Here is a 9,807-nt window from a genome sequence, read left to right as displayed (position 1 = left end):
GGGATGGAAACTGTCAGCTTTCCCAGATCGTCTCTACCTTTGTTTTTCTTTTAATAGAGCGAATTTATTGGGATAGGGGAACCATCAGACAGATTCAGACACGCCTCTGTTTTGGATCATAAGAGTCACAGCATTGTTAAGTTTGGAAAAGACTTCTGAGAGCATCTAGTCCAACCGTGCTGGTGCAACAACAAACCCTTGTGAACGGGATTGAACACCTCCCATCTCCTCTTGGCTGTCCTCAAAGCAAGACCTTGGGCCATCAGGTCCACCTGAAAATTGAGAAACCCTGGAGCAACTCAGAAGCTCCGTCAGCTTTGGCTGGTCAAGAGGTAGACAACAAGGGAGAACCCTGAGGTCAGACCTCCAAGAGATGGGATTTAAATGATCTGCTGACTCCATTATAGCTTGCATGTGTCCAAAGCTTGTTTGTGAGCAATTTCTGTGGTTGTCTTAAGCAGAGCCACGGAGAGCATAGTTAAGTAACTACTAGTAATTAAAGGCACGTTTATCCACAGGCATGTTGTCCATGTTTATCCTGCACAGTCCTGTGCTACACCAAGAGCAGAAGTCAAGGTGCAGTACGAGACCCTCTCCACCCTTCTTCAATCAGATAAGACATAACCCTTAAGAGCCTTAGACATTTTTGCCATTCATTTGAGACTGCCTTAAAGGGGAAATTTCAGGCAGGAGCAGTACATCGGGCTCAATCTCACCGCACCTGATCTGAGCAAACCTCTGCTAAGGACAGATGTTGAGGACTGGGAGAAGAAAAAGCCTTCTTCGTGGGCTTTGTGTTTTGTTTTGGGATAATCAGGAACTGCTATTTGAGTACAGCATAACCTCAGGAACAGCGCTGAGGAGAATGAAAGACAAACTCCTTTCTCCTCATGCTCTTTCTCATTATTATCTACACATAAATTATTCACATTCTTTGCAAGCTGAGTCCTGTCTTGACTAAAGGAGTTCAGGTTGTTAGAACCCAACAATTTTCTGCATTTTTCATGACAAAAGGAGCTCCATCAGGACAGGAGATTGGGAGCAGGGGGTAAAGGGATAGGATTTCTTCTGCAGCAGTTTCCATTCCTGAGAGTTTCCTGAGATTGCCATACCAGTGGATACTCAGCCAGAAATAAGGCCAAAGCATGGAGAAAATGGAAGCATGTTCATGAGGGAGGAGGAGGTTTTCAAGGATTTCCATTACAGATGCAAACATTTTGGGCAGGACATCTCGCACCCTGGGTTATCACCAAGCACATGGGAACCCTGAATGCAACAGAGCTTCCCAGCCCCCATTTCAGCATAAGAAATGTCAGAACTAAGTTTCACAGATTAAATAGTTGTAATATAAACAAAAGTGGGAACCAGCAGACTGCGCAGTCACTGCCTCAGGAAGTTCCAGCCCTCTTGCAAGGCGGGTGTGGGGATGAGGACAAATGGCCCTGAGTTGCACTGGGGGAGGTTTAGATTGTATATCAGGAAGAATTTCTTCACTGAGAGGGTGGTTAGGCACTGGAAGAGGCCGCCCAGGGAGGTGGTGGAGAGCCCATCCCTGGAGGTGTTTAGGAGATGTGTAGATGTGGCACTGAGGGTTAGTGGTGGACTGGGTCACGTCAGGTGATGATTGGACTCGGTGATCTTAGGGATCATTTCCAACCCAAGTACTTCTATGATTTTATGACATTTCTCCTGGCCCCCAGGCCTTCCTCTCCCAGGCTATCCCTCATCCAGGGCTAAGCCAACTTTTAGCTTCAAATGAGCCATTAAGGCTCTGCTCTGCCTAGCTCAGAAGATGCTCAGGACATCCCCAGAGGTTACAAACCTTCAGAACACACTGATAAACCTCCAGCAGGGCTCACATTCCCCAGAGCAGCCCCTTCGATGACCCCTCGATGGGTTTATGGCCTCATGCTCCACTGCTCCCTTCAAACGCATTGTCACATCAGCATCTCCCTGCCTGCAATCAAGCTCCAGTTTTCACCCATTACACCCTAGCAATTATTACAGGCACAAAGCAGACAAGCTGAAAAGAAATGCTGATGCTAAAGTTCAGTATAACAGTTTTTCCTCCTCTACCTTCTTTGCTCTAATTGAGTTTTACAGGGAGGGGGAGGGAGGAGGGGGCCCCAGATGAGTTATTTGTCCTGCATGAGGTTTTGTGGCCGAGGAGAGGTGAGTCATCATGGAACTATTTCATCCCTTCCCAGCCTGGACTTACTCTTTCCATCACACCCTTGTGATGAAAAGAAGTTGGGCAGAACCTTAACAGAGGCTGTTCTTAGAGGCAAGACGGTTGGGTTCGGTGCCAGAGGCTGCAGCAATATTGGCAAGGGATAGGGATAACCCACCTTTGCCCCATTCCTAGGCTGAGATGCTCTGAGGCTGCTGGAAATCCTGCAAGAAATGCAGCAATCCCAGGGCCAGGCTGAGCCCCAGGATTCAGCCCCTCCTCTACTCTCATCCATCCTGGGGAAGGATGGAGTGGGCAAGCAATATTGCAAAGCCGCAGCACTGCCATTCCTCCTCCTGCCTTTGGAGATTTGAAATGGGCAGCAGACGCCAGAGGATGGGGAAGCTGCCAAAGAGTTGAAAGGGTCCCCTTGTTAGAAGGGGTAGAGAGGGCAAGCTGCGAGGGAGGGGGCTTTCTAAGAGCTGTTTAAACATTAGCCAGCCCAACAATTGCCCTGTGTTCACATTTCCCGTCGATGCATTATTTTTTTTTCACCTCTTTGCTCTCTCAAAACCACAGCAGAGTTGAACAAGCAGGGATCACCCAGCCAAACACAAACTGGGAATGCTGCGTTCAGCGTGATGGGTTGGAGATGTGCAATGGGACAGGAGCAGTCGCACCAAGGGGACTGGCAGAGCAGAAAAGTGTTGGAGCTGCTGGGAGCAGATCGGAGCTCACAAAGGGGTGCGGGAGAAATCTGGATCCCTCAGCTCCTCCAGCCCTGCAGATGTGGCAACGGGAGCCTCCATGCCATCCTTTCTGATGGCAGGTGACCCCTGTCCCTGCAGTTGCAGTTACAGGGCAGCTGTGGCTTTAAAACGGGTTATTAACTGCCTTCTTGAAGTCATAACTCGGAGTGCATGGCTGAAAGGTTTCAGGGAGCCACCACTCATGAAGTCAGTGTGGCATGGAGATGCTGGATGCTGAATGGAGCAGCGTGCCACCAAACCTAGCACCAATCGAACCTTTTTCCCAATGGATCAGAGCTAACTCTGTGAATTTAGCATCTTTAAGACAGGGATGTAAGCATGACAACACCACCCTCTTTTACGCCTGTGAAAAAGAGATCTGGGGCATCAGAACGTGACCAGAATTAGGCAAGAGTCAGGAGCCCCAGATCTCATCACAAATTCCTCATCCTGAAGCGCTCTGCAAGCAGCTTACCAGGAGATACCCTTCTGTGAAATGCTTTGTGGCCTGCAGATCTGACTCACACCAGTGGACGTCTGCTGCTCAAAGAAAAAGTGCACGTGAATTGAGGGTAATTCTTCTCACAGAAGAAGCCCTAGGATGAATGAGAGCAAGCAAACACAACGGTCTGTAGCCTATTTTAAATCCACATGCCGCCCAAATCTTGAGCAAAAGCACCTTGGGCTGCTCAAAGAAATAGCTCTCTGCACTGCACTGTGCTTCAGGGATTCTGTGCTCTAGGAATTACTTTAACCAAGATGATCCCTTTAAAGATACTTGCTTGGGAGCAAATCCCATTTGAAATAAAGCGGAGGGATTTAGCTTAACAAAGCAAATTGGGGAGAGAGGATCTGTTCAGTCAGGCAGAACTGCAGAAGAGGGGCTACAGGGCTCTTGGGAGCTTCTGTTTGAGCAAAACCCCAAAGACGTGATATCCTTTGTAGTTTCTTGTTCTTGAAATGGTAAAGGTTGTGTGTTTCCCTTCGCTACTCAGTGCTGGCAGAGATCTGGTGCACCTGGTGTTGTGCACAGTTTTCTCCATACAGGGACATCATCCCTGGGCACAGCTTTGTGTTCAGGGCTCCACGGGCACTATGAGGGTCCCAACACATCAGGCTGGGGAGCGCAGCCCAGCACTGCTCGGTTTCTGCTGAGCTCAGGGAGATGATGTGGCAGCACAAATCAACAGCCAGCTCCAGGGCACAGCAAGGTCAAAGAGCTCCCCGTGAAACGTTTTCATGGCAACTGGCCCAAACATACCAACACCCTGCTGGCAAAAGCACTCTCCAACAACCAGGAGAGGAGAGGCTGTGGTTCCCCCTTTAGAGCAGGAGGAAAGCCCCCACCATGGGCTAAAAGCAGACAGCACGTCCTCGAGCTGGGGCACCGTGCATGCTGGAGGGCCACGTGGGCAGCAGAGATGAGGGGAGAGCTCATCTCCAAGCACTCTGAGCCTGTCAAGATGGCACCACCACCAGTTTTGACTCATTTCCTCATTCATGTCATCATTAAAAACCAAACGTTTCAAAAATCAGTTGCCACCCGCTCTAGCTCTCATCTCTCAAATGTCACCCATGTATCCTGTGTCAGCAGCCACCCCGAGCAGCAGCATCCTGCCCAGGTGCCTTAACCCCTGCAGGCCCTGCCCTGCCACTGCACTGCACATCATTTAGAAAAGCCACAGCCACATCCATCAAACATCACAGCCAGGGAAGGCAGCAGCCACCTCCTTCAGAAACGTGCACAGGGACGATGGTAAAATACAGCACCAGTAAAGAGAAAGAAGCAGAGGAACACCTTTTTTTTTTTTTTATCAGGCCCTTTCATTGTATAAATAATTTATTTCAGTTCACAGCATTATGTCTGCATCTTTTAGAAAAAAGAGGAAAGAAGGGAGGGATGGAGACTGGTGGTCAGGGCTGAGACAGTGGGATGTCTGACACGGCAAGGTACCCCACGAAACCAGAGCGGTACCCAAGAAACATCTGCTAATTTAATTAAAAAAAAGGGTCATCTGAACGCATTTGAAGACACACAACCTGGCAAAGGGCTCAGAGCAACAGCACAGGCAGTTTCCTTCCACTGTTGTTTTGTTGAAGGCCCACCTTAGGCGATGCTCATTGTCACACAGGAAAATCAGCACGCGAGTCGTGTGTGAAACGCTAGGGAGACGCCACGGAAGCCATTAGCTACTAATTGGAGAAGTGATTCTCATTATTGCAGAAAGCAGACGTGGTGGGAACGGCACGGAGTCAGGCAGGCACTGCAAGGTGAGTGCATGCCTACAGCCCGGCTGCAAGGCGGGTGCTTCTCGATGGGGACGGACTGAGCTCTGCAGACACACAGCCCATAACTTCGGTCTGCAGAACCAAGACACACCTCTGGCCAGCCAGCAGGCAAAGCACACAGCTAACAGCCGTGCTCGCTCTGTTCAAAGCCTGCTCGCTTTTGAGACGGTGGGAAAAGAGTTCCCTACGTCACCAATGAAGGTTAAAGCGTTTTGGCTTCCGTGGCATCAAAAATAAACACCGTTTTCTCCCCCAGCAGCATGTACCCAAGTGTTTGAGGTGGAGACGAAGCAAAGCAAACCCAAGGAAGCAGGAACAGAGCCTCCTGAAGGGATGGGACCAGCCCACTCGCTCAAGTCGGGACTCGTAGGTACTCAAATCCCGCAGAAGAAGGGACACACTGCCCAGCCACACTGTTCGCTTTTCCAACTAAACGCTCGTCTGCTCATCAAATCAACTCCCTGAAACCTGAGGGCATTTTTTTTTTTCCTTTGTCTGCTCGGTGGTTTCCCTTCGCTGCTGCTGCTTCGGGGAGAGTTTTCCAGCAGTAAAACCACTACAAAAATCCTGCCCAAGCAGACATTTGGCCCCGAGGGCTGCCTGGGCCTCCCCCCTTCTCTCCGTGGGAAGCGCGGGAAGCAGAGCCCCTGCCTTTGTCCTGCAGGGAGATGGTTCCAGGCCATAGAGCTCCGACCCTGCTACCAAACCTCCACCTGCAGAAGGAAACCACGGGGCCTGCCCCTGCCCCGAGCACTCAGCCCTCCAGGAAACCAGGAACAGAACCTGCTGGCAACTGGGGGGCTCTCTGCTTTCAGTGGGTTTAAATCTTTATAAAAAAATAACCTCCCCTCTGCCCCATGCTTCCCACTCCTCCCTCCCTCCCTCCCATCTCTTTACATTTTCCCGGCGCTGCCGAGTCCCTTTTCCTGCTGGATTTTTGCAGGGTTGGGCGAGCTCTGCCCATTGCACCACGCAGCGTGGCAGCCGCCCGTCCTGCCTTCTTCTGCCCAACCTCCCAGCCCAGCCACAGAGCAGCACGGTGACCAGTCCACGCGGTGGTGTACAAAAGCCTTTTCTTTTTTAAAGCAATCCGTACTTTGGATCACCCCGGACGGAGCAAATCAGCACCTTGGAGCATGCCTTTGCCTGGGCACCATAAAAGACCTGCTGTGGGAGATGCCACAACCAAGCTTTCGAAAACGGGGACTCCTGGACCCCGTGTCACTTCCACCCCACCCTCCCCCTTCCTTTTTGTTTGTTTTGTTTTTGTTTTAAGCAAACAGCTTAAAGCTCAGCACCAGTCACCAGCTGCTATGCACCTCCAGCTGCTGCGGCACTGCATGAAGGCTGTCTGTCCTCTTCATCTGCATCCTAAAACACCCGCCTGCAGAGGGTTTGGGTTTTGTCCTCTCGGCCAGGTTCTGTCCTTTTCATCCTTTCGGCCACATTCTGCCCCTCCCCTTCAGAGGGCTTTGTTCCCCTTCGCAGTGTTCTGTCCCCTTGTTGGGGTTCTGTCCCCAGTGGTCACATTTTGTCCCTTGGTCTTCTCCCGCATGCTGCGCTGCTCCAAGCCCCCGCCGGCTGACCTTGCACAGCTTCAGGCTCACCTTTGGCCTCTCTCAAATGCACTTGCACAGGGTCCTGCCCTGTTCGCCCCTAGGTTTGCCCCCCAGCAGCAGTCAGACCCCAAGGGATGGAGGGGAGCTGGGGGGCCGCCCCAGCTCTGTGGGCTCTCGGCCGCCCGCGGCGTCTCGCCCCGCTCAGAGCATCTCCAGCCCGGCCATGGGGTTCAGGGCTTTGGGAGCAGTGCCCTACCCCTGCTCCATGCTGCCCTATGGCCGGGGATAGGGCGGCGGGCAAAGGGGAGAGAGCAGGAGGAGGAGATCCTGCAGTCAGGATCTGGGCTTGGCTTGCAGGAGTGCCATTGTTATCACCGCTGTTGTAGTTGTTTCATTCGGAAAGGGACACACAAAAAAATAATTAAAAAAAAAAAGATTACACGCACAGAACCCCCCCCCCCAAAAAAAAAATAAAAATAAAAGGGGGGGGGGGGAGGTGGGCAACCCAAACAAACAACCAAGGAAAAAAAGGATCGCTTTGGTTCTCTCTCCTCCTCCGTTCCTTTGTTCGCCCTGCCACCCGTGCGGGCTTCTACCGCTTCTTCTTCTGCTTGAGGGACTTCCTCCGCTTGAGGATCATCTCATAGAGCTTGTCCATGCCCTCGGTCAGCCCCTCGCCGATGATGGCACAGGCCGGCTGGATGTGGTACGTGGTGGAAGGGGTGAGCTCGTGCAGAGCCAGCTGCTTCTCGATCTCGGCCACGGGCAGCGACTTGGGCAGGTCCTGCTTGTTGGCGATGACCAGCAGCGGCGTGCCCTGGTTCTCGGCGAACTTGGTCACCTTGTGCAGCTCCGTCTTGGCCTCCTCCAGCCGGTCCACGTCCACCGAGTCCACCACGTAGATGATGCCGTCGGTGCAGCGGCTGTAGGACTTCCAGAGCGGGCGCAGCTTCTCCTGTCCTCCCACGTCCCAGAAGTGGCAGCTGATGCCCTTGGCCGTGCCGTTGCTCAGCCGGATCTTCTCCGTGTTGAAACCGATGGTGGGCACCGTGTTGACGAACTCGTTGAACTTCAGCCTGTACAGCACCGTGGTCTTCCCCGCCGAATCCAGGCCCAGCATGACGATGTGCAGGGACTGAAAGGCGGAGATGTTGGAGGAGATGTTCCCCATGGCCGATGCCGGCTCCGCCGATCTCACAGCCACGCATCCATCCCCGCGCCGGCCCGGCCCGCCCGGCTCGGCTCGGCTCGGCCGAGCAGCGCTCCCACGCCGTGCCGGGGCTCGGGGACTGAGATCCGCCCCTCCCGAGAGGAGGGGCCGCGCCGCCGCTGCCGCCACTTCCCTCCTCCTCCTCCTCCTCCTCCTCTTCCTCCTCCTCCTCCTCTTCGTCCTCCTCCTCCTCTTCGTCCTCCTCCTCCCGGCACGCCCCTGCCGCGGGGTCCCGGGGCAGCCCCCGGGCTGCGGGCTGAGGTTGAGATCCCGCGGGGATCCGTCTCAGTCCTACGGGGAGATGAGCCGTGCCCCCAACGCTCTGGTTTTGATGTGGTCCCCAAAGCCGGGAGCGCTCCTGTGCAGCTCTCCTCCTTCAGTGCGTTTGTGAGGTGACTATCTCACAGCAGCTTAACCAGAAAGCCTCGGAGAGAGGAGTTTACAGCAGGATATCGCTTCGGATGCCTCATGCTGGCGACATCCAAAGCAAGCAGCCGTGAGCAGAGCAGAGCAGGACGAGGGGTGTGCTCTGGCATGCTTGGCTGAGGGTAGCAGGAAGCCCCGTCCCCTACCATCACCTCTGATGCAGAAGCTCAAGCCTCCCCTCCCTTCCTCCTCCTTCATCCCTGCTGCTGAAGATGCCTCTAGTCGAAAGGTTTCCTTTGCGAAAGAGGCCACCAAAATTTCTTTCTCTCGGCAGCCAAAGTGGAAGGGAAAGGTGCCCCTCCTTATTTTCACCCAAACGTTGATTGCGAGTTATAAATAAAGACGAGATTAGATAGACGGCCTGATGAAACCTAGGGGATGTTCTAAAAAAAATGGCCTTCTATCAACTGATCCCAAGGGGACAGAGATAAACAGGAGCGTTGCAGTGGTGAATTATGCCGCAGCTAATGCCAGCTATCCATAAATAAGCTGTTAAAACCTCTGCTGAATATTAAGTGCAGGAATAACAGCGTTAATCGCAGTGAGGGGAGCATGCCAAGTGGCAAATTTAGGGAGAGGAAACCCATCTTTTCCATAAGCTCTCCCCTCCTCTACTTCCCCCCCCACACCCCTCTTTCACCCAAGGTTATGCAGCCAAGGTTAAAGCCAGCATTAGCATCTAAATGCGTGCCTGAGAGCATCTGACAAAGGCAGCACTTGCTGGTCCCCAACATTTCGCTCCAGCAGCAAGAAGGTTGTTGCTGCCATAGTAACTGCTTTCAGACATGGCAATTATTTCTTCCCAGCCCCACCAGCCCATCTCCCTTCCCCCAGCTAATCTTGAGCTTCGATGTATTTTTTTTTTCCTTTTTCTTTCTTTTTTTAACTAAACGGTGGAACACAGAGCGACGGAGACTGCACGTATCCACCAGCAGCGTGCCCACGGACAACGCAGGCACAGAGCATCCGTGATGGTGACCCCTGATCTGCAACCAGTCAAGCCCTTTATCAACTCGGGCAAAGCAAAATCTTGCAGCAGCAGGTTTTGGTTTTTTTTGCAAGTGCTCTCTTGGCAAAACCAGTGACTCCAGGGGGAGATTGGTTTTCAGGGTGTGCTGCAACTCCCAGCCCGTGCGGGCTCCTCTGCCTATTTCTTAGTAGCATCAGTCGTCTTAGTGTGCACCCTTTTGTTTCTGTTTTAAAAGCAGAGACACCAGCCCAAACAAAGTTAACAGGCAAAGGCTGTAATTACGAATCCCCCCCTCCCCGTTCTTGGGGGTTGCCTCCCTGAAGCTAATTAATAGCATCCCTGTGACTAATGCTTAGGCATTAGTGTGGGAACTGCTTGAAGAACACGCTGAGAGCCAGAACTGCAGTAGGCAGCCCTCAAATAGCTCATGGGGA

At 52.7% G+C, this 9,807-nt stretch overlaps 1 protein-coding gene across 1 annotated transcript; it reads right to left on the bottom strand.

Annotated features, from left to right (window-relative positions):
- Window positions 1–7,268: 7,268 nt before the first annotated feature.
- Window positions 7,269–8,124, bottom strand: ARL4C (ADP ribosylation factor like GTPase 4C). The gene has a single exon (XM_065750270.1). The coding sequence runs from the start codon at window positions 7,936–7,938 to the stop codon at window positions 7,360–7,362; it is 579 nt and encodes a 192-aa protein (XP_065606342.1). The 5' UTR covers window positions 7,939–8,124; the 3' UTR covers window positions 7,269–7,359.
- Between the last annotated feature and the right edge of the window lie 1,683 nt (window positions 8,125–9,807).

This window comes from Cyrtonyx montezumae, unplaced genomic scaffold (assembly GCF_038088225.1).
Source record: "Cyrtonyx montezumae isolate F1298 unplaced genomic scaffold, pur_monq_1.0 scaffold_7, whole genome shotgun sequence".
In the NCBI taxonomy this organism is placed as follows: Eukaryota; Metazoa; Chordata; class Aves; order Galliformes; family Odontophoridae; genus Cyrtonyx; species Cyrtonyx montezumae.
Note: the sequence above shows the minus strand (reverse complement) of the source record. Positions and strands in the feature narration are given on the sequence as shown.